The sequence below is a fragment of the Bos taurus genome, chromosome 6, assembly GCF_002263795.3.
Source record: "Bos taurus isolate L1 Dominette 01449 registration number 42190680 breed Hereford chromosome 6, ARS-UCD2.0, whole genome shotgun sequence".
NCBI lineage: Eukaryota > Metazoa > Chordata > Mammalia > Artiodactyla > Bovidae > Bos > Bos taurus.
The window spans coordinates 55,525,705-55,549,626 of NC_037333.1; the positions used below are offsets into that span (position 1 = coordinate 55,525,705).

Sequence of the window (23,922 nt, forward strand, 5' to 3'; positions counted from 1 at the left end):
GCTTCCTGACCTGCATACAAATTTCTCAAAAGGCAGATCAGGTGGTCTGGTATTCCCATCTCTTTCAGAATTTTCCACAGTTTATTGTGATCCACACAGTCAAAAGCTTTGGCATAGTCAATAAAGCAGAAATAGATGCTTTTCTGGAACTCTCTTGCTTTTTCCATGATCCAGTGGATGTTGGCAATTTGATCTCTGGTTCCTCTGCCTTTTCTAAAACCAGCCTGAACATCAGGAAGTACACGGTTCACATATTGCTGAAGCCTGGCTTGGAGAATTTTGAGCATTACTTTACTAGCGTGTAAGATGAGTGCAATTGTGCAGTAGTTTGAGCATTCTTTGGCATTGCCTTTCTTTGGGATTGGAATGAAAACTGACCTTTTCCAGTCCTGTGGCCACTGCTGAGTTTTCCAAATTTGCTGGCATATTGAGTGCAGCACTTTCACAGCATCATCTTTCAGGATTTAGAATAGCTCAACTGGAATTCCATCACCTCCACTAGCTTTGTTCGTAGTGATGCTTTCTAAGGCCCACTTGACTTCACATTCCAGGATGTCTGGCTCTAGGTCAAGTGATCACACCATCGTGATTATCTGGGTTGTGAAGATCTTTTTTGTACAGTTCTTCTGTGTATTCTTGCCATCTCTTCTTAATATCTTCTGCTTCTGTTAGGTCCATACCATTTCTGTCCTTTATCGAGCTCATCTTTGCATGGAATGTTCCTTTGGTATCTCTGATTTTCTTGAAGAGATCCCTAGTCTTTCCCATTCTGTTGTTTTCCTCTATTTCTTTGCATTGATTGCTGAAGAAGGCTTTCTTATCTCTTCTTGCTATTCTTTGGAACTCTGCATTCAGATGTTTATATCTTTCTTTTTCTCCTTTGCTTTTCGCTTCTCTTCTTTTCACAGCTATTTGTAAGGCCTCCCCAGACAGCCATTTTGCTTTTTTGCATTTCTTTTCTATGGGAATGGTCTTGATCCCTGTCTCATGTACAATGTCACGAACCTCATTCCATAGTTCATCAGGCACTCTATCTATCAGATCTAAGCCCTTAAATCTATTTCTCACTTCCACTGTATAATCATAAGGGATTTGATTTAGGTCATACCTGAATGGTCTAGTGGTTTTCCCTACTTTCTTCAATTTAAGTCTGAATTTGGCAATAAGGAGTTCATGGTCTGAGCCATAGTCAGCTCCTGGTCTTGTTTTTGTTGACTGTATAGAGCTTCTCCATCTTTGGCTACAAAGAATATAATCAATCTGATTTTGGTGTTGACCATCTGGTGATGTCCATGTATAGAGTCTTCTCTTGTGTTGTTGGAAGAGGGTGTTTGTTATGACCAGTGCATTTTCTTGGCAAAACTCTATTAGTCTTTGCCCTGCTTCATTACATATTCCAAGGCCAAATTTGCCTGTTACTCCAGGTGTTTCTTGACTTCCTACTTTTGCATTCCAGTCCCCTATAATGAAAAGGACATCTTTTTGGGGTGTTAGTTCTAAAAGGTCTTGTAGGTCTTCATAGAACCGTTCAACTTCAGCTTCTTTAGCTTTACTGGTTGGGGCATAGACTTGGATTACTGTGATATCGAATGGTTTGCCTTGGAGCTTAGCAAGGCATAAATGGAGCAGCCTTTACCTGAGGGCTGGTTCAGCCTTAATATTCTGGGATTACCTTCTGCTGTCTTTACAAATGCTCTGTGTGTTTAATGAAGTCTGTCTAACCTGGCTAGATAAAATTTGAACACACTCAAATAGTGTCTAAACTCTGCGAATTGTTCAACTCATTGCACACCCTGAGAGTATTTTTGCCTGGAGTTTTGACCTGCACATATGCAGGTTCATACTGAGTGAAGATGGAAGGGAACTCTTATGAACATTTCTGAAGCTCGTGCTCTGTACATTTTTCCCTCTGCTCTGAACTCTATCTTGCAAAGTTTAGCTACTGTGGATTCTCCAGACTTCAAGCTCTACCTCCAATATAGCAAAACCACCATATGCTGCTTGGATCCCCCCATTCCCTGTGCCAAGTACTGACAGGAAGCCCAGGTGATCTTAGGCCTTAAGTCACTTGTTTCCCTTCTCTCCATGGTCACAATCCTGGGAAGCCTATTGTTCCAAAGTCTGAAAATAGTTCGTTTGGTACAGGTTTCTAGTAGTTTAAAGTGGGAGGGCATATTCCATGCCAGATATTTCTTCATGGGCAGAAATGGGAGTCCAGCACATTTTATTAAGTCATCACATCCATAAATCACCCTCATTTTCGTTTATAGAAAAACAGTATTTCTTTCCTCAGCAGATAAGAAACTGCTGCATAGAGATGAAATTTCAGCCAGAAACAGGCAAACAATTATTAAATCTGTAGATTCAGAGACTGTATCACAAGAATAATGGAGAAAGAAATATTAGCTTAAATAATTTGTTTCTTCTGAAACCAACAGTTCAGTAAGAAGTGTCAAGGCACACTATTCCCTGAGAAGGCAAGCCTCCAGGTTTTCAATTTCATCTCTACACACCATTAGGCAATTACCGATAGGAATGTGAGAAATAGCCCTGTTTCAAGTCTGCCAAAAAAAAGGCTTCTGTACCTTCATAAAGAACCTGCAATCCTTTCCAAAACAAGACAAGTTATTACTTACATTTAACTGATAATACTAATATGATATTAATCTATCTCTCCAGGTCCACTGTCCCATGCTTCCTCCTCAAGAACTGAAGGTTAAGGCCAAACTGAAGTGAAGTTTTACCCCAACCCATCCTATTTCTCTGAAACTACTGTTTCCACCTCTTGGAATATCTTTGTGTCTCAACCCCTAATTTTTTTCCTACTCTAATCCTACTTAGGATTCCAGAGCCAGTTAAATATACTTAAAAAATAAAAATGATTATCTTGATCCCTTTATCTAGAAGAGATCTTTTCATTCTGTATTTTTTCACCCCATATTGCATTTATATGTTCACAGGTTTATATCTAGTATACAGGAAGTGTCCTGAACTGGGGAATGAAATACATTTTTTGAAGGAAATAATAAATACTTCAAAATCCATCTTTTGTTAAATAGTCACACATTTCCTTTATCATAATTCTCTTTAACAACAACAACAAAAAAATCATTTTATACTGTAAGTTTGAATAGTTCCTTTTTTTGCAAAACCAGTGGCGGTGGTGAGAGAAGAGCCTATCTCGTTTGCCTTGGCAACATTCAGATTAAACCATCTCTACAAATTAAATGATCAGAAAGTTACAAAAGCAGTCAAGCTGATATTGTGGGCAATCGGCTACTGTTTAATTTGCAATTACATGCACAATTTAGAAACCACTTTAAGATAATTCACCCTAGACAGTACTGCTAACATATTAGCTGCTATAAAACACAATTCAAGTATGGGGAAAAAAAAATCACATGTAATAAATTGATATGAAATAAGGATCTTCAACTTAAGAATGTTCATCTCCCAAATTAAGAAAAGTAGTCTATCCCATAATTGTGAAACATATTGATAAAATGTTTATTCCCCAGTGTCAGCTCCTTAATGTCTGAAATTTGCAGTTAAAACAGAATTCAGTTAGGCTTGGGAGCCATCAAGTGCATCATACTTTACTATAGGCCAATAAATCAACCTTATAAAAAATTAAAATAAAAATCAAACAACAAAATTAAAAAAAAAAACATACTAGGCTGTTCTGTTTCTGATAACACAGCTGAGTTATTCATACTGTGCTTATTACAACTAACAGCCTTTCAGTAAAAGCTTAACAATAGGTATCTTTGACAAACGAGCATGAAGCTACAGAATGTGAGATAGAGAACACAGTAACTTATTTATCAGAAAGAGATACACAGAGAATGTGGGCCAAGTGCAGAAATAGTTTTCAAATTTTATGAAAAGGATGCTGTAGTCCATTGAACACTTCAGTCACAGTGGATATATAACCTACTGTCCAAACAAGTGCCTTCTGACCTCACTGGGGTACAGGACATTCACTGACTAACAATGGATATTCAGAAACATGATTTCTTTTCCTTTTTCCACACACAGAAACCCTAAGACCTGAAAGAAAAGCACAAAATCTAAGTTCCAATAACAGCATCAAACATCACGGTAGAAAGCCTTAAGTGTAATCAAGAAAGCTTTATTTTCCAAAATAATAATTTTTAAAGTATACAAAGAATACACATTAAAGCTACACCATCTGGAGTACCTTCTGCTTAGAGCTTTTCACAGCAAAAATGCTCTGTGTGTGGAAAATATTATTGCAATATTTTTCTGTCTAAAGACACTCATGCTAGGTATATAGGGGAAATTACCATGAAGATTAAAATATACATCTAAATAGTGACTATATTCAGTGGCTGGTTATCAATTCATGAACTTTTCTAGGTCACGGGGTTCATTCTCTTGCCTTTAAGAAGTATTAATATATTTTAACAGTTTAACCAAAGGTAGACAAGGAAAGAGCAAATATGTGAAATTAATTCATTAAGCTTATTTATGATTTGCTGTTCTTGTTCAAGCTGTAAAAATAAAGGTTAAAACTTATAGCTAGTTGGTTTCTCTTTCAATTATTCTTACTATCTTTATATGCCACCAATGTGAAAAACTAGAAGTTGTTTTATTTCTTAAAGCTACAGTTTTGTCTTTCTAACAAGTCTAACACAACCTACTGTACTTCATAGTCGTTATTTCCCAAGGGACTAACAAATTGAAAGAGAGATGATGGTATGGGGAGGGAGGAGGGAGGAGGGTTCAGGATGGGGAACACATGTATACCTGTGGCGGATTCATTTTGATATTTGGCAAAACTAATACAATTATGTAAAGTTTAAAAATAAAATAAAATTTAAAAAAAAAGAGAGAGAGAGATGAAAAACAGGACTATGCAATGAAATTCTCTTTTTTTAAATGGTATTAAAACAGCTCTTAAACAATCCCATCTAAAATTAACTGGCCTGGTTTCAGCACTGGGAGAAAAGAATCTATTTCCTCATTTGGTATGTGATAAAACCACTCAAAGTCATCCAGGCCAAGAGCTCTGAAGTCATCCTTATTTCCTATTTCATAAAGCAATTGAAAACCAGCAGACTGATCGAAAACCAACAGATTGGACTCTCCCTCAATAGCCTACCACCAGATCTAGAAAGATCCCAATATCCAAAACCAGCTGGTTTATCTAATCTTATCCAGGTCCCAACTTTAACCCAGTTTCTGCTTTATCACTTCTGTTCTTCTCAAGAGTCACCAGACTGGACTCCCCATCACTGATCCAATGGAGTATCTATTGTCATCAGACAGCATCTGGTATTTCTGACTATTCCTTCCTTCTTGCCCCACTCTTTCTGGGCTTAGTGACACATCCTCTTGGTTTCCTGCTTCACTCTCTGAATAAACTACTTTTATACCCTGGGGTAGCTAATCCCCGGAAAACTGCCCCCACCTCCAACATTCTGTGTATTCATCAAAGTCCCAACACATTACTTCTTCCCTTCTCACTCTATAGACCCTCCCTAAGCGATTTCACCTTCTTCATTCTGTATGTGGGTAACTCCAATATTGACATCCCCATTAACCAATCATGAGCATCAGATCCATAAACATAACTCCCTCTAAGCAATTTCTCCTTAAGTGTTTATAAGCACCTCATGTTCAACATGTCAAAAATCAAACTCATCATTTCCCAAGCTCTCTTCCAAACCTGCTCTTTTTCCATTTGTCTTTATTTATTTACATATGTGTATACATACCCACATATATGTACACACATGTGTGTACATCTGTGAATAAACACATAGGTATATAAATATGAGACCCTGTTCTTCACCATACATGGTGCCCTGGATACCTGCATGGGTTTTTGTTCCATAAAGGCTTATAACCCAGTGCACTCACCATCTTCCAGGTTGATTCTTTATTCCCACTTCTGACCTCTCTTCTTTCTGCTTCATCTTTAATTAGGTGGCCACTGGATGGATATATTTTTTCTAGTAAAATAACTTTTCAAGTTTTCTTTTTTTTTAAATTTTATTAAATTCTTTAAGACGCAGAGTGGCACAGCACCACTAAAGGGCTGCTGCTGCTGCTACTGCTAAGTCACTTCAGTCATGTCCGACTCTGTGCGACCCCATAGACAGCAGCCCACCAGGCTCCCCTGTCCCTGGGATTCTCCAGGCAAGAACACTGGAGTGGGTTGCCATTTCCTTCTCCAATGCATGAAAGTGAAAAGTGAAAGTGAAGTCGCTCAGTCGTGTCCAACCCTCAGCGACCCCATGGACTGCAGCCTTCCAGGCTCCTCCGTCCATGGGATTTTCCAGGCAAGAGTACTGGAGTGGGATGCCATTGCCTTCTCCTCAAGTTTTCTAATAAACTTTTTACTTTCTAATAAGATGCTGAAATTTAAATTCTATTGACATATTATTTATCCAGGCTCCTAATATATTAGTTGACTTAACTTTTGAGAGTGATCTTGGTAAATTAATACTACAACTTGTTTTAAAAAGAAATGGTTACATTGTTAAGTTAAAAACTGTCCTTATCTTGATTTCAAATTGGATTATCCCCCTCAGCATCATATAGACACTGGAAGGCTGTACAAAAGTGCTTAAAATAGTGCCTGGTACAAAATAGTGCCTGTAATTTTTATACATTGTCATCATTTTATTATTGCTTTTATCTGAATATTATTGATTTGGAGAAAACAGGGAAAGCAAGTAAAACCAAAATATAAGCATATGATAAACACAGTTGTTTTCCAATGGTTCCTTTTGTATGGCAGCTATGCAAAGAGGTTCAAGAAAAATAACTTGGTTTTATATTTATCCTGTATTTCTCCTACTCTCATCTTAACACATTCTCTATTATTGCCTTTCATAAAAATGCTTTCAACATAACTAGTTGATAATACATGTAGATAAAGAGTCTTCTCTGGTGGCTCAGCAGTAAAGAATCGCCTGTCAATGCAGGAGACACAGGTTTGATCCCTGGCTTAGGAAGATACCCTGGAGAAGGAAACAGCAACCCACTCCAGTATTCTTGCTGGGCAACCCCAGGGACAGAGAAGCCTGGCAGGCTATGGTTTGTGGGGATGCAAAGTTGGATACAACTGAGCACACATGCACATAGATAAAAACTTTATTCTCAAAAACTAAATGAGCAGTTCTGACCATTATTTTGGAATCCTGCTAGTTTTAAACTATTCCATAAACCTTCTGGTTCCTGTTGCCCAGGGTAAAGTTCAAAATGTCATAAGGTAACGAAACATTTAGTCTTCTGGCTTCCTTATCTTGCATTCATGAGGGAGTACACTGCATGTGGTTAGCACTAAATAAAAATTCAGGCTGAATAACACTAATCCACATTTGGCACAATTAAAATCTATGTACCACCGGTCAAATCCTTTAAAGACTAAAACTGGTAGAAAAATATCTTGGGTACAGTAACATGATTTTTTTAAATTACATATATATATATATAATACACAGAATAAATTTCACTAGCAAGTTACTGTTTTCTAATTTAAGAACATAAGCTCTGTGAGCTCAAGCAACAAATCTGTATTTTTGACCATTTTTTCTTGCCATGTAGGTAACAGGCAGCAGGCATTCCATAAATATTAATAGATGAAGCACAGGCTGGAATCAAGATTGCTGGGATAAATATCAATAACCTCAGATATGCAGATAAGATCACACACATGGCAGAAAGTGAAGAAGACTAAAGAGCCTCTTGATGAGAGTGAAAGAGGAGAGTGAAAAAGTTGGCTTAAAACTCAACATTCAGAAAACTAAGATCATGGCATCTAGTCCCATCACTTCATGGCAAATAGATGGGGAAACAGTGACAGACTATTTCTGGGGGGCTCCAAGGGTTTTTCCAGGAGTCATGTATGGATGGAGAGTTGGACTATAAAGAAAGCTGAGCACCAAAGAATTGATGCTGTTGAACTGTCATGTTGGAGAAGACTCTTGAGAGTCCCTTGGACTGCAAAGAGATCCAATTAGTCCATCCTAAAGGAAATCAGTCCTGAATATTCATTGGAAGGACTGATACTGAAGCTGAAACTCTAATATTTTGGCCACCTGATGTGAAGAACTGACTCACTGGAAAAGACACTGATGCTGGGGAAGATTGAAGGCAGGAGGAGAAGGGGATGGCAGTGGATGAGATGTTTAGATGGTATCACTGACTCAATGGACATGAGTCTGAGTGAACTCCGGGAGTTGGTGATGGACAGGGAGACCTGGCGTGCTGCAATTCATGGGGTCGCAAAGAGTTGGACATGATTGAGCGACTGAACTGAAAAAGTGTATGTGTGCTAGACTTTTAATGCCACAACACTATCTACTCTCTTACTATTATTTCTGAACATGTATGGAACGTATTCTGAGAGAACAGTAAAACTATCATCTGGTAGCAAAATTAGAACCTAAAATACTATTAATCATTTTAAGTCCAGAAATAAAGTAAAAACATAAAATCCTGATTATGTCTCTAAGTTAAAAGCACATTCTGACATACGTATCTAATCAGCAATATGTTTACTGTCTAAAGCGGTTGGCATCTTCCTGTGAAGTTCAAGAAAAGACAGGTTCAGATAATGGCTCAGTCATTATCCTTGTCACTAGCATGGAGGCTCACTGGAGGGAAGGCTAATTGAGTTTTGCTTTTATATTTATCATCATATATATATATATATATATTTACAAATACTAAGAGCTAAACATTCTAATTATGGGATTTGAAAGCAAATGATAAGATATAAATAGAAAACAATTTGTTCAGGAGACTATGCCATCGTAGTTGTTGTGATCTGACTCTTGCTGCTCCTTCTCAGGCCCTTCAGCTAGATCATTCCTCCTCTAAAACTGAAGGCCCTGGGACTACCTCCTTGTCTCTTTTCTACCTACAGTCCTCCTCTAGGTGAATCTGATCTGTTCCTTGGCTAAATAAGTCAGTCAAAATGTATGCTGATGACTCTCAAATATTTATCTCTGGCTGTAACCTTTCCACTTAATTCCAGGCTTGTGTATCCACTTTGCTTTCAAACAGAAATCTCCAAGTAATCATTTCCAAAACCAAATTCTTGACCTACTGCCCTAATTGTACTAATACCCTACCTCTACTCTCCATGTATATTTTATTTCAGAATAGAGCACCATAATTCACTTAAAGGCTCAGGCCAAAAACTCTGGGATAATCTCTGACTGTCACAGTCAGTTAATTCATCAACAGATTCACTGACCTCTACCCACACAGTGTATCTTACCACTCAACACTATGTCATTAGGAAGTCACCTTTTGCCTGGCCTCTGCAGCAGCATCTTACCTGATGCTCAAACTTTCACTTGTGCCCTCCGAAAGCTATCCATCTAGAGTCAGAAGAGTCATTTAAAAATATAAGTCAGATGACTGAATTTCCTGGCTCTCAAATCAAGGGGTTCTCACCATGCTTAGAATAAAACCCAAGTCTTTACATACCATGGCCTGTAAGGCTCTACAGTCTGGCCCAGGGATATCTCTGTTATCATTTCTTCCCTCTCTCACTCACTGAAATTTCCCTAGCCACAGGAGCTTTCTTGCAGACCTTGAACATGCCAAATACAACTCACTCTTGGGGTCTTCAAAATATCCTTGCCCTTGTGCCTTGTACATTCTATTCAGACTGCTGCATATTTTTTCTTTGTTTTTCCTCCACTCTATACAGATCTCTGATCAGAGATATCTTCTCTTAGCACCCTACTGAAAACAGAATACCACTCTACCAGGTACACTCTCTTTACCTTATTTTTCTTCAAGCACTTAAAATTAAGGGACATAATACTATGCAAATTTTTGCCTACTTATATTGTATATTGTTTCCCCGACAAATGTAGATGCTTCATGAAGGCAAAGACCATATCTGTTCTATTCACCACTAATATTCCCAGTACCTATAACAGTACCATAGAGTAGATGCTTAATATTTATTGAAAAACTGAACAAATTCAAGAAATCAGGTTTTAACTATACATGATTCAGGGTATTATTTATACCTATCATATATCTACACTGATAATATATTTACAAATGTCAAAGTGCTTCCAAAGGAAGCAAAGGAATCTAGGTCTGTAGAAAACTACAATAACTGATCCCACTGAGTTTCTCATAATATAAAAATAAGCAAGCTTCACTGGTCTACTCTTTGTACTAAAGAGAATATATACATATACACACAAGATTCAGACAATTTCCAACAGTTTATAAAATAATAAGTTCTCCTCCAAGAGGATAACCAGAATACCCAACTCCATAGATTCGTTGAGATAAAGAACAAAAAGCAAAAATGCACTTACCTCCCTTTTTCTACCAAGAGCAAAACATCCAATTTTTCCCCATTTTGAACGACTGTGCTAATTGCTGGAGGGAAAGAAGTATGAACATATTATTTAAAAGTATGGGGAGGGAGGAGGGAGGAGGGTTCGGGATGGGGAACACATGTATACCTGTGGCGGATTCATTTTGATATTTGGCAAAACTAATACAATTATGTAAAGTTTAAAAATAAAATAAAATTAGAAAAAAAAAAAAGCATTATACAAAATACCTTTATCAACTACTTACTCACTGTTTAGAAGTGAGTCATCATAATTGTATGTGAAATCTACTATTTCCATGTGCAGCAAAGAACTCTGTGCAGATATAAGGGGAGGGGGAAAAAAAAAAAAAAAACTTACTTAGTTCTTGTAGTCGTCTTAAGTGCATTCTATCCTCCTGACCTTCTTGCATTGGAAGGCAAAAACGCAAATTAGATTTGTCCATTGCAAACCAGCCTTTTCTCCACTGATCCAGGGCGTGGCAGTCTTTGTAGTAAAGTTGACCAATCAAATCATAGTCAGCTTCTGTTAAGTTTTCAGCAACAAAGGGAACAAAATGCTGTTAAAACAAATACAAAAAAGTAATAAAGACAGTGAAAACAGGAAATTCCTTACATAACTAAAGATATGAGGGAAAAGGGAAAGAAAAACCTGTTTTTCTGTATTAAAGATTTAGGAGTAATCCAGATTTCAAAACAATTATTTAAACTTGCCATCAGTCTTAAAACTGAAAAGCTGTAAATATAATGCAATTTCAAATGTTAACCCCTTTTTCTTGATATATACGGAACTGAAACAGGAAGACATTCTCTTTGTCAACTTATGGAATCTTTTAAAATGTCAACCTTCAATGTCTGTCTTCATTTGTATCTTTTATTGAATCCGTTCTTTTCCCGTTTGTGTACACTATGAATAAGAAATCTACCTATAAAAAGACATACACAGAAATGACTTTACAATATTGAAAAGATCTCCACCATCAAGGTATGGCCTTAATTTTACAAATGACTTCTCCAAAATCCTACATTAATTTCTTCTCTGCTTAAGGCTCCAGAAACGTAACTCTTAAACTCATTTGACTACAACCTATGAAAACCTAATTAAGTACGAACATGCTATCTGGAATCTTGTAAAAAATTTTCATGAACCTCCAAAGGTAAAGAATATTCTCTGGATTTAGGCAATAAAACAATATTTAAATACCTTGGTGAGATGGAGAGAACAAATAAATGGATACCAAGGGGGAAAGGGGTGGTGGGAGGAATTAGAAGATGGAGATTGACAAATATATACTACTAATACTATATATAAAATAAGTAAGGAGAACATATTGTGTGGTGTAGGGAGCTCTACTTAATCACTGCTATGACCTGAATGGGAAGTCCAAAAGGGAGTGGATATATGTAAATGTATGGCTGATTCAATTTGCTGTATATTAGAAACTAACACGACATTATAAAGCAACTATCTGTGTGCATATGTGCTAAGTCACTTTATTCGTGTCTGACAATTTGTGACCCCATGGACTGTAGCCCGCCAGGCTCCTCTGTCCATGCGATTCTCCAGGCAAGAATATTGGCGTAGGTTCTATGCCCTCCTCCAGGGGATCTTCCCAAGCTAGGGATCAAACCCATGTCTCTCATGTCTTCTGCATTGGCAGGTGGGTTCTTTACCACTAGCACTACATGCAAAGCCCAAAGCAACTATACTCCAATAAAAATTAACAAAAAAATAAATACCTTGGCTATTGCTTCTGTCCATTTTCTTTGCACTTGAGATGTTTCAGCTCCAAATAAAAATGCACGTTCTGAGGGTAAATAAATCTCAAAAGTAAAGATGGGCCTACAGGACATAAGAATAAAAAGGTACTGCTGGTTATGTGTGGCTTTTATGAGAAAAAAATTACACAAAGATCAAGTCTTTAATTAAATTCCTTTTGAAACCTGAATAATAGTGTGAGATCTATCTACCACCTACCTATCATATTTTTCTGTTGCTGGTTTGTACTTTATTCAAATGAATTAAATGGAACACACTGGATCAGACACAAAGAATATTCTTCTGACTAACCACTCTCTGTATGGCATGACTTTGCTGATACCCTGATGTGGCAGGGGGCTCTCTTTCTGTCTCCTCTTCCCTCTGAGATCACTCCTTCTTTATTCCAACCCCCTGTTCAAAGCAAACATTGGCCAAACAGTTCTCTAAATAGTTCTCTTCTCATCTTCACAAATTTTCCCTCCATCATCTCAACCGATGTCAAAATGTCATCTCCTTAGTATACATAAAAAGAGGGTAATATCCCACATCTTGAATTTTTCCTTCATTGCTCATCCGTAGCTCCAAGTATTTCTTGGAACACGCTAAGTATATATGTTCAGATCAGTTCAGTCACTCAGTCATGTCCGACTCTTCGTGATCCCATGAACCGCAGCATGCCATGCCTCCCTGTCCATCACCAACTCCTGGAGTTTACCCAAACTCATGTCCATTCAGTTAGTGATGCCATCCAACCATCTCAACCTCTGTCGTCCCCTTCTCCTCCTGCCCTCAGTCTTTCCCAGCATCAGGGTCCTTTCAAATAAGTCAACTCTTCGCATCAGGTAGCCAATGTATTGGAGTTTCAGGTTCAACATCAATCCTTCCAATGAACACCCAGGACTGGTTTCCTTTAGGATGAACTGGCTGGATCTCTTTGCAGTCCAAGGGACTCTCAAGAGTCTTCTCCAACACCACAGTTCAAAAGCATCAATTCTTTGGTGCTCAGCTTTCTTCACAGTCCAACTCTCACATCCATACATGACCACTGGAAAAACCATAGCCTTGACTAGATGGACCTTTGTTGACAAAGTAATGTCTCTGCTTTTTAATATGCTGTCTAGGTTAGTCATAACTTTCCATCCAAGGAGTAAGCGTCTTTTAATTTCATGGCTGCAGTCACCATCTGCAGTGATTTTAGAGCCCCCAAAAATAAAGTCAGCCACTGTTTCCCCATCCGTTTGCCATGAAGTGATAGGACCAGTGCCATGATCTTAGTTTTCTGAATGTTGAGCTTTAAGCCAACTTTTTCACTCTCCTCTTTAAAGAGGCTCTTTAGTTCTTCTTCACTTTCTGCCATAAGGGTGGTGTCATCTGCATATCTGAGGTTATCTATATATTTCTCCCAGCAATCTTGATTCCAGCTTGCGCTTCCTCCAGTCCAGCGTTTCTCATGATGTACTCTGCATATAAGTTAAATAAGCAGGGTGACAATATACAGCCTTGATGTACTCCTTTTCCTATTTGGAACCAGTCTGTTGTTCCATGTTCAGTTCTAACTGTTGCTTCCTGACCTGCATACAGGTTTCTCTAGAGGTAGGTCATGTAGTCTGGTATTCCCATCTCTTTCAGAGATCCACACAGTCAAAGGCTTTGGCATAGACAATAAAGCAGAAATAGATGTTTTTCTGGATCCTTCTTGCTTTTTCAATGATCCAGCGGATGTTGGCAATTTGATCTCTGGTTCCTCTGCATTTCTAAAACCAGCTTGAACATATGGAAGTACACGGTTCATGTATTGCTGAAGCCTGGCTTGGAGAATTTTGAGCATTACTTTACTAGAGTGTGAGATGAGTGCAATTGTGCGGTAGTTTGAGCATTCTTTGGCATTGCCTTTCTTTGGGATTGGAATGAAAACTGACCTTTTCCAGTTTGTGCCACTGCTGAGTTTTCCAAATTTGCTGGCATATTGAGTGCAGCACTTTCACAGATTCGTCTTTCAGGATTTGAAATAGCTCAACTGGTATTCCATCACCTCCACTAGCTTTGTTCATAGTGATGTCTCCTAAGGCCCACTTGACTTCACATTCCAGGATGTCTGGCTCTAGGTGAGTGAGCACACCATCGTGATTATCTGGGTCATGAAGCTCTTATTTGTACAGTTCTTCTGTGTATTCTTGCCACCTCTTCTTAATATCTTCTGCTTCTGTTAGGTCCACACCATTTCTGTCCTTTATTGAAGGACATCACCATCCTTGAACGAAATGTTCCCTTGGTATCTCTAATTTTCTTGAAGAGATCAATAGTCTTTCCCATTCTGTTGTTTTCCTCTATTTCTTTGCATTGATTGCTGAGGAAGGCTTTCTTATCTCTCCTTGCTATTCTTTGGAACTCTGCACTCAAATAGGTATCTCTTTCCTTTTCTCCTTTGCTTTTTGCTTCTCTTTTTTCACAGCTATTTGCAAGGTCTCCCCAGACAGCCATTTTGCTTTTTTGCATTTCTTTTTCTTAGGGATGGTCTTGATCCCTGTATCCTGTACAATGTCACGAACCTCCATCCATAGTTCATCAAGCACTTGATCAGATCTAGTGTCTTAAATCTATTTCTCACTTCCACTGTATAATCATAAGGGATTTGATTTAGGTCATACCTGAATGGTCTAGTGGTTTTCCCCACTTTCTTCAATTTAAGTCTGAATTTGGCAATATGAGTTCATGATCTGAGCCAGAGTCAGCTCCCGGTCTTGTTTTTGCTGACTGTATAGAGCTTCTCCATCTTTGGCTACAAAGAATATAATCAATCTGATTTCAGTGTTGACCATCTGGTGATGTTCTTGTGTAGAGTCTTCTCTTGTGTTGTTGGAAGAGGGTGTTTGACTATGATCAGTGTGTTCTCTTGGCAAAACTGTATTAGCCTTTGCGCTGCTTCATTCTGTACTCCAAGTCCAAATATGCCCGTTACTCCAGGTGTTTTCTTGACTTCCTACTTTTGCATTCCAGTCTCCTACAATGAAAACAACATCTTTTTTGGGTGTTAGTTCTAAAAGATCTTTTAGGTCTTCATAGAACCATTCAACTTCAGCTTCTTCAGCATTACTGGTCAGGGCATAGACTTGGATTGCTGACATTACCTAAAAACAAAAACTCAAAATACCCTATATTAAACTGATCGTCCTTCTTTCTCTTTCTCACCCCACACCTATTGCTATCTCCTTAACATTCCAGTTTATAGGCATCACCATCTGCCTCATCAACAAGAACAAAACCTTGGAATCTTAATTTATCCTTCCCTTTGACATCAGCATTTCATTCAGTCACACACTGAATGCTACCAGTTCAACCTTAAGAGTCTCTCAACTCACTGTTTTTCTTTTTAATTATTTGCTCCTCTAGTTACACTCTCAGTAATTATATTTTTTGCAACCCGATGGATTACAGCACACCAGGCCTCCATGTCCATCACCAACTCCTAGAGTTTACTCAAACTCATGTTCATTGAGTTGGTAATGCCATCTAACGATCTCATCCTCTGTTGTCCCCTTCTCCTGCCACCTTCAGTCTTTCCCAGCATCAGGGTCTTTTTTTTTTTTATGGTAAGCCACATTAAACTGTTTAATCATTTATAATAAAAGCACTATTAAGATTAAAATAATAAATCAACAAATAACCAGTTTTTTCCTCAAAAAGTTAGATTTACTAGAAAACAATAGTCATGTACTGGTCATTATGTGATAATAGTAAAATGTTTCAGTATTTCATATAATTTTATATAAATAACATAGCTTTACAAATCTCTTCCCTAAAATACTATGTTCCTTTATCAGTTTTATAACTGATTTTTGCACATTTTAATATTTATATTTTTCAAAAATTACATTACAAAATGTGATAAGAAACTTTCATACCAAAGATCTTAAAGGGTCAATTTCCAAAAGTCCTCACAGAATCCTACTAAACTATTTGTGAATCAACTATGTTAAATAATGTAAAATAATGTCTACTCTTGAAAACTTTTTTGAGACCATAAAAATGTCAAAATAGATTTAAGAAATTTAGTATTTCAATATGCTATTAAATATGCATAATTTATTTTATTGTGAACATTACCACTGCACTTTTTTGTCATCTATTTTAACCATGATACATTTAGTGAAAGCCCACATTTTGTCATTAAATCACTATATTAAACGGTGAGCCAATCATAAAAATTATGGGACTACATGTGCAAGAATGGAATGATGTAAACTTACTTAAAATTTGATGTGAAGATGTCAGCCTTTCATATTACCTAATGAAATATTTTAATTTTCCCACTTTTTAGTGAATTCCCTAAGGAACTTTTAGAAACTGAAAAATGAGTAGGCTTCAGGAAACCACCAAACTCTTCTGTAAGAAGCAACTGAAGAAGTGAAATGATGATAAAAACACTCATTAGCTGGTATGATACATATCAGAAAATACTTTCAGCTCCTACTCATTTAATGATAGACCTACCCAGTATTTAAACAGAAGTCTTCTTTGTGCACAGCCAGGCAGATGACTTCATTGATATTAATGGTGCCATTAGGCGTGGTAGACTTATCATTTTCATAGTAACTCAAGAAGCCTCCTTCTAGAACACACCACTTTTTATTTGTCTCTAGGAATTTAAAACAAAACAAATAATAAATTGAGCTATACCATAAATCAAAATTTTAAATATATGGTCTTAAATAACTGGATTCAAGTAAATGGATGTATTAGTTTCCTATTTTGTATAAAGAGCATGATACTGCTGCATGGGATATAAAACTATCATACTTAATGCTCTCAAAAAATTTACAACCTAGTAGAAAGGGATGAACAAGACAAAAATAACTATGACACTGATGACCAGAGAAACAGGCAAATCGATAAAGAGACCACTGCAAAACAATGCTGAAATGGTAAAGACTGATGTCTATACAGAGTATTAAGAAGGGAAAATGTAGGGGAAAAAGTATTTGTGGCTGATGTTAGGTAGGTATGCAAAAAACAAATGTCCTTAATGTCCTGTTTAGTAGCAGTGTAATAGCTCAACTGTGTTGGACTCTGCGACCCCATGGACTACAGCCTGCCAGGCACCTCTGTTCAAGGGATTCCCCAGGCAAGAACACTGAAGTGAGTAAGCCATTTCCTTCTCCAGGGGATCTTCCCTCCACAGGGACTGAACCCAGGACTCCAGCATTGCAGGCAGATTCTTTACCAACTGAGCCACCAGGGAAGCCCTACTGCCCTGTTTAGAGGATTTGAAATTTATCTTTTAAGAGTTCAGCACACTATGGCCTGCAGGCAAAATCCAGATCAACAAATCCAGATCAAATGTTTTGTAAGCAAAAAGTTTTACTGTGAAAGGGCCACACCCATTCATTTGTGGATAGCCTGAGGCTGCTTTCTTGCAACAAGTGCAGAGACCATCTGACCTGCAGAGCTTGAAACATTTACTATCTGGCCCTTTTAAGAAAAGTTTGCTAAACTTTGCTTTTAGAGTTGATGGTAAGCCACTGAAATGGTTTCATTGGAAGGAAATTGCAGGTTTAAATTCTACACACTTACTTTCTGTGAAACATAGATGTGAGAAGGTGAGGCTGAAGGCAGAAGACCAATTGGGACACTCTCAAAAGTGAAAGATGAAGACCATCCAAGGCAGGCAGTACTACAGTGATAGTAAGGATAATGGGTGGGTAAGGGGGAGAAGGGATGATAGGAAAGGATGGGGACCATAGAGACAGGGAGGAGGGGAGAGAGAAATGCATACATGCACTTGTGTATTCTAAAGGGATAAAACATTTATTGATGGGACATAGGGAGTAAGAGAGAGCTTATTAATAGTTATTAATCATTTTTAGCTTTGATTACAAGGTAGGCAGAAATGCCTATTTTTACCTAAAAGAAAATAAAGTAGAAACAGTTTTAGTGCATGTAATCTGAATTTCCTTGGATATGCACTAAATGAAAGATATCTACTAGAAATTCAAGTAGGAATACCTATTAGGAAGATTACCCTGTGGATTTGAATCTTCGGGGCAAGAAACAGCCTCAATAACCAGAAAATCTTTAGAGTACAGGCCATAGTTGAAAACGCACAGCAACCGAGGATAGCATCTTAGGGAACTTAGGGAACAATGGATATAGAAGGGTTCACAAATACAGTGAAACAAATGAGAAGAGACAGTGTATAAACAGAAAAGGGGGGAGCATTTCAGAAAGGAGTAATTACCAACATTAAACACAGAAAGAGTTTCAATAAAATAAGGGCCAAAAATATCAGCTAGTCTTCCAAAAAGGAGGTGACTGCCTGTCCTTTAACTGAGAATTCTGTCTCTCTCATCCTCATCTGAGGTGGGCCCTTCAGAGATCAGACCCATTCTGAAAGGGAAGCTACCCTCAGACTGAAGTGGTAAGGAAAAACTTCACACGAATTACGGCTTTTGAAATAGCCATTTATATGGAAAAGTGTGTTTCTAAAGTAGCAAAAAATGCACACTGAGCTACCAATCATTCCATAATTCTGAGAAAGAACTGTGTGAGGAAAGTCATGGGAAGGGGAAACTGTCAAAAACCTATTTGGCCAAAGAAAGAGATCACATATGAAATTAGGACTTTGGGAACAAGACTGCAGGCTCACGGCAGAGGCCAGGCCCCAGGAGTCTTACATGAAAGGTATTTCATAGTTTACACCTTTCTCAGTAGACATGTGGGAGACATTGGAAGGTCTTAGACAAGTGTCAAATGCATGATCCACAAAGTAAATGTAAATGCAGAACCTAATTATGCTAATTCTAATGGGAAACAAATGACAGACCTCTTGAAAAAGGTGAGTACAAACTCATTTTAAGTTAGAAATATGGGCTTGAGGAGATTTAACCTTGTAGCATCATCACCATAATCCTTGATGAACCTCATTTTTTTTAAGTGAAAATAGGCCAGAGGTCAGACAAAACAGGCATAGATATTACCTCTGAGGATTTATAACAACAAAGCTGTGATAGGAAAAGTTGACATTTCTATTCATCTGGGAAGCAATCAGAAAGCTTTAACAAAACTACATTGGATGGCATTGGTCTGCTTGGGCTAATTCAGACAGGACATCCTCTCTGCTACAGAACAAGTTTTACTGCTTAATCAGTTACCAGAAGATGTCTACCAAAAGCAAGATTGGGGTCACAGAATGGACAACTCTTAGGACACAAGGTGTTTATAAGACAAGAGGTTGTGTTTATTATGGTGGTTGGATTAGCTGGAAGGGTTGTTCTTTCCTTCTATTCAAACTGGACATTTAGATCAGGGCAGAAAAACATTAGTGCAATTTACGCATGCACAGATAAAGAACTCCAGAGGTGACCTACTGAAATAGTCCTATGAATATTACTAGAGTTATGGTTAACTCTAGAGTTAACCATATAACTAGAGTTACTAGCCTTGACTAGACGGACCTTTCAGTTCAGTTCAGTTCAGTCGTGTCCAACTCTTTGCGACCCCATGAATTGTAGCACGCCAGGCCTCCCTGTCCATCACCAACTCCCAGAGTTCACCCAGACTCACGTCCATTGAGTCAGTGATGCCATCCAGCCATCTCATCCTCTGTCGTCCCCTTCTCCTCCTGCCCCCAATCCCTCCCAGCATCAGAGTCTTTGCCAATGAGTCAACTCTTCGCATGAGGTGGCCAAAGTATTAGAGTTTCAGCTTTAGCATCAGTCCTAAACTCAAAGGCTAACCGGAAACCAGAAGCAGTTGTGTACATGGATACCTGTGTGTCTCTGCTACCTTCCTCCTTGTCCTCATCCTCTTATCATCATGCATATGTGCCATATGTTCTTCTATACATCTTATATGCATTAACTCATTGTATCCTCAGAACAACCCTATCAGGTCAGTTCTATGATTATGTACTCCTTTCCTTTTACCCTGTTCATGGGTACAAGATGGATGGACTTTACCAACATCACATAAATACTCAGCATCAGAGCTGGGAGTAAAACCCAAGCAGTCAACTAGGGAAGGTACCCTTCTATCTACTTCACAACCTCCCTGTCTGTGCCTGATATATGCTTGAAGCATATATGTCCATTGTTTAAATGTACCAGGGTACATTAGAGGTCGTGCCTTCAAATACATATGTGCACAATAAATGAGAGATAGTTCAGGTTAAACTATTATTTTTTAAAACCATAAAGTTGTTTCCTGATGAAGAATTTCCCAAACTGATGGCATTCAGCATCCACAGAAAATAAAAATATGCACTAGGACTCCTTTCATTTAAAATATTTCAGCCTTGAAGAAACATTTTTAAACTATGCAAGCTAGGCATTTATGGAACAAAGGATCTTCAAAATTCCTCAATACTAACCCATAAAATTAAATATAAACAGATAATACATACTTTCTAGTAAACCGTATCAACCACTTTCTTTTTAAAACTCAAACACTGTCAACAAATCAAGGTAAGATACCAAGGGGAAATAATATGGTTGAGGGGAGAAAACAGAAAACAAAATCAGGAAGCTATTATTCAGCTCTACACTTAGGTTTAACAAGAGCTATCAATCTTTCCTTTCATGAACACTAAATTGGGGAGAAAAAGAAAAATACAGATCAGTCTTCATAACCAGAGGCTAGAAGAACTTCAAATCCTGAAAATCTGAACTGACAATTTGAAGCCTCTGTAACTCTCTGAAGGACTTGCATGCATTTTATTCCTTGACTTTTTTCTTTGTTTTTAATCAGTCTGCTCTGTGGCCATCCTGACAAGCCCTGATGGAGTGATGCAGTCCAGATGCTTGCTGTTCAGAGCCAAAGGTGACAACCACACTTTAATCTCTGAATCCTTCCAAATAATTCAATTTTTCCATAAAGCTGGTGCTCAACAGGAGTACCACTGCTGCAGAATCTTGATGGAAAGAGGGGGAAAAAAAAAAAAACCCACCAAAACTCTCTGTTTCTTGTTAATTCAACTTTTTCTTCTGTGTTTTTAAGTAGGCTCTTCCTTCCCTGGTGGCTCAGAGGGTAAAGCGTCTGCCTACAATGCAGGAACCCGGGTTCAATCCCTGGGTTGGGAAGATCCCCTGGAGAAGGAACTGGCAACCCACTCCAGTACTCTTGCCTGGAAAATCCCATGGACGGAGAAGCCTGGTAGGCTACAGTCCATGGGGTCGAAAAGAGTCGGACACGACTGAGCGACTTCACTCACTTCCCAAACAAAATGTGTTTTGTGTCAGCACTTATATATTTTTATAAGCAGGTCAAAAAATAGTAACTAATAATTAAAAATAGACTTTAACCTATATAAAAATTGTGAATTGCTATATCATGCACCTGTAAAACTTATACAATACCATATAGAAACTATACTTCAATAAAAATTTTATTATGTATATATAAAGTAATCTGTGCCTTTACACTAGCAGTGATTAGAGCAATGCCCATTTATTCAACAAATATTTGCACATGACTAGCTATGTGTGGACACTGTATTAGGCACCAGAGATTTGATGATGCTGAATAAACCAGAGAATGCTGATGCCTCAATAAGCTTTCAGTCCAGAAGGAGGGAGAAACAAATCACACAAGGATCCAGTTCATGCAATGAGAGCCACAATGGAAACAAGCAGCACACTATGAGAGGGAAGAACCAGCGGGGGGCCCACACTTTAGGAGGCTGCCACAGAGGTGTCTCCGACCAGGAGGCCCTGAATTGATCCCCTAGAGGTGAGAAGCTGTCATGCTGAGGAAAGTGTGCTCCTTGCAAAGTGAACAGCAACTGCAAAGGTCCGGAGGGGGCATGTTGCAGGAACAGACAGGAAACCAGTGTGGCCAGGCAGGTAGGATAGGAAGGAAGGATGTAAGATGAAGAGGGGAAAGCACCAGAAGGTCTTTTAGGTCAGATAAGGAAAAGGGTTATATCCTGTAATGGGAAGCCACTAAATGTACTTGAACAATGGACATGCATGATCTGATCTGCATTTTCAACAATCACTATGTCTGTTTGGGAGAACAGTTTGGAGGGAAGCCAGGGAAGATATTAACCAGTAAACATATGGGCTGGGGTAGAGGGTATTACAGCCCAGGCGGGACAAGATGGTGACTGGGGTTCAGATGATGTTAGTGAAGATGGAGAGCAGCCAACTGATTCATGGTCTATTCTGAGTTAAAATGACAGACCTTGCTGATATACTGGATGGAATAAATGAAGACTATCAAAGAATACCTTGCTGTTAGACTATTAGATTGTTTTCCAATGAAATCATTTCTGTGTGCTCCATAGTCAAAGTACATATCACTTAAAACATAATGCTTCAAAATGAGAAAACATCCCTAATGAAATTATAAATATGGAGAATGCACTGGTTTCTGTTTTTTGAAATAAATTTCAACAACAACAAAATCCATAGTTAATTTATCTTTTATAAAAGGAAAAATTGATTTAGTTACAAATTTGAAATATCAATTCAGTTCTCAAGGTGATTAAGAAAAGCAATATATTTCAAGAAAACAGTAAAATGAATTGATGTTTATAAATATTATAACCAGAATTGTCAAAAAATAACTAGAAGCTTATTTTTAGTCTGCAGAATACTTATGATATATTGAGAAGCTTTAGGAAGAAAAGTTCATATTTCAGATTTCCTTCCTATTTCATCTTTGTATAAGTGGTTAGAAGGGTAGATTAATATATCCTGCAATTTAGAAGAAAAATTCTAGAAAACTTGTACACTTCTTAACAATTACATTAATTGCCCTGTTATTCAATTATTTTAATAATTGCTATCATCATTTCACAGATTGTTCTGGTACTTCTTCCCTCTTGATCACACAACTTTCAACTATTTAAGTATTAAATACTGATAAGGAGCAATGGGAAGATGAGAAAATCTCTAAAATTCATCATTTATTATTGGTTGCATTGAGAAAAGTAAGACATGGAAATAAATTTGCTGAAAAAAACACAAAAAAACCTAAACTCAAAGAATAAAGATGCTCTGCCATCTAGTGTCACCTGGTCATTACACTGACCAAAGCCAAAGTCATACAGTAACAATTATAACACAAATCAAATGCGAAACTCTGCTTCATGCTGAGTTCCTCCACTGTTCATGTGAAACCAGCATAATATCAACTATCCTGCAGAGCTTTTATGAGAATTACAATGAACATATAGAAAAAGCCTAAAGCAATGCCTTACACATAGTACACGCTCACTAAAGGCGAGCTACTGTTTACAGGTTTTTGTTGTTTAGCTACTAAGTTCTGTCTGACTCTTTGTGACCCCATGGACTGTAGCCTGCCAGAGTCCTCCATCCATGGGATTTCTCAGGCAAGAATTCTGGAGTGGGTTGCCATTTCCTTCTCCAGGGGATCTTCCCGACCCAGGGATCAAACAAGGGGCTCCTACATTGGTAGGCAGATTCTTGATTACTGAACCACTGCTGCTGCTGCTAAGTCGCTTCAGTCGTGTCCAACTCTGTGCGACCCCATAGACGGCAGCCCACCAGGCTCCCCCGTCCCTGGGATTCTCCAGGCAAGAACACTGGAGCGGGTTGCCATTTCCTTCTCCAATGCATGAAAGTGAAAAGTGAAAGTGAAGTCGCTCAGTCATATCCGACTCCCAGTGACCCCATGGACTGCAGCCCACCAGGCTCCTCCATCCATGGGATTTTCCAGGCAAGAGAACTGGAGTGGGGTGCCATTGCCTTCTCCGACTGAGCCACTAGGAAAGGCCAAAAATCTAATAAAGTATAGTTTATCCCAGTATAACTCTGCTAAAGGTTATAATTTTCTTTTTTTGGACAAATAAAGCCTT

At 38.1% G+C, this 23,922-nt stretch overlaps 1 protein-coding gene across 6 annotated transcripts in view; it reads right to left on the bottom strand.

The window, feature by feature from the left end:
• ARAP2 (ArfGAP with RhoGAP domain, ankyrin repeat and PH domain 2) overlaps window positions 1-23,922 on the bottom strand; it is a 197,010-nt gene that overhangs the window by 82,291 nt on the left and 90,797 nt on the right. For all 6 annotated transcript variants that reach the window (XR_009494861.1, XR_009494862.1, XM_059887745.1 and 3 more), the window contains 4 exons: window positions 16,599-16,743; window positions 12,086-12,188; window positions 10,707-10,905; window positions 10,326-10,389 (listed from right to left, as the gene is read on the bottom strand). Coding sequence is in view for 4 of the 6 variants with exons in the window: in XM_059887745.1 (XP_059743728.1) it covers window positions 10,326-10,389; window positions 10,707-10,905; window positions 12,086-12,188; window positions 16,599-16,743 (511 nt within the window). In the remaining 2 variants the exon portion in view is untranslated. The remainder of the gene's footprint in view (window positions 1-10,325; window positions 10,390-10,706; window positions 10,906-12,085; window positions 12,189-16,598; window positions 16,744-23,922) is intronic.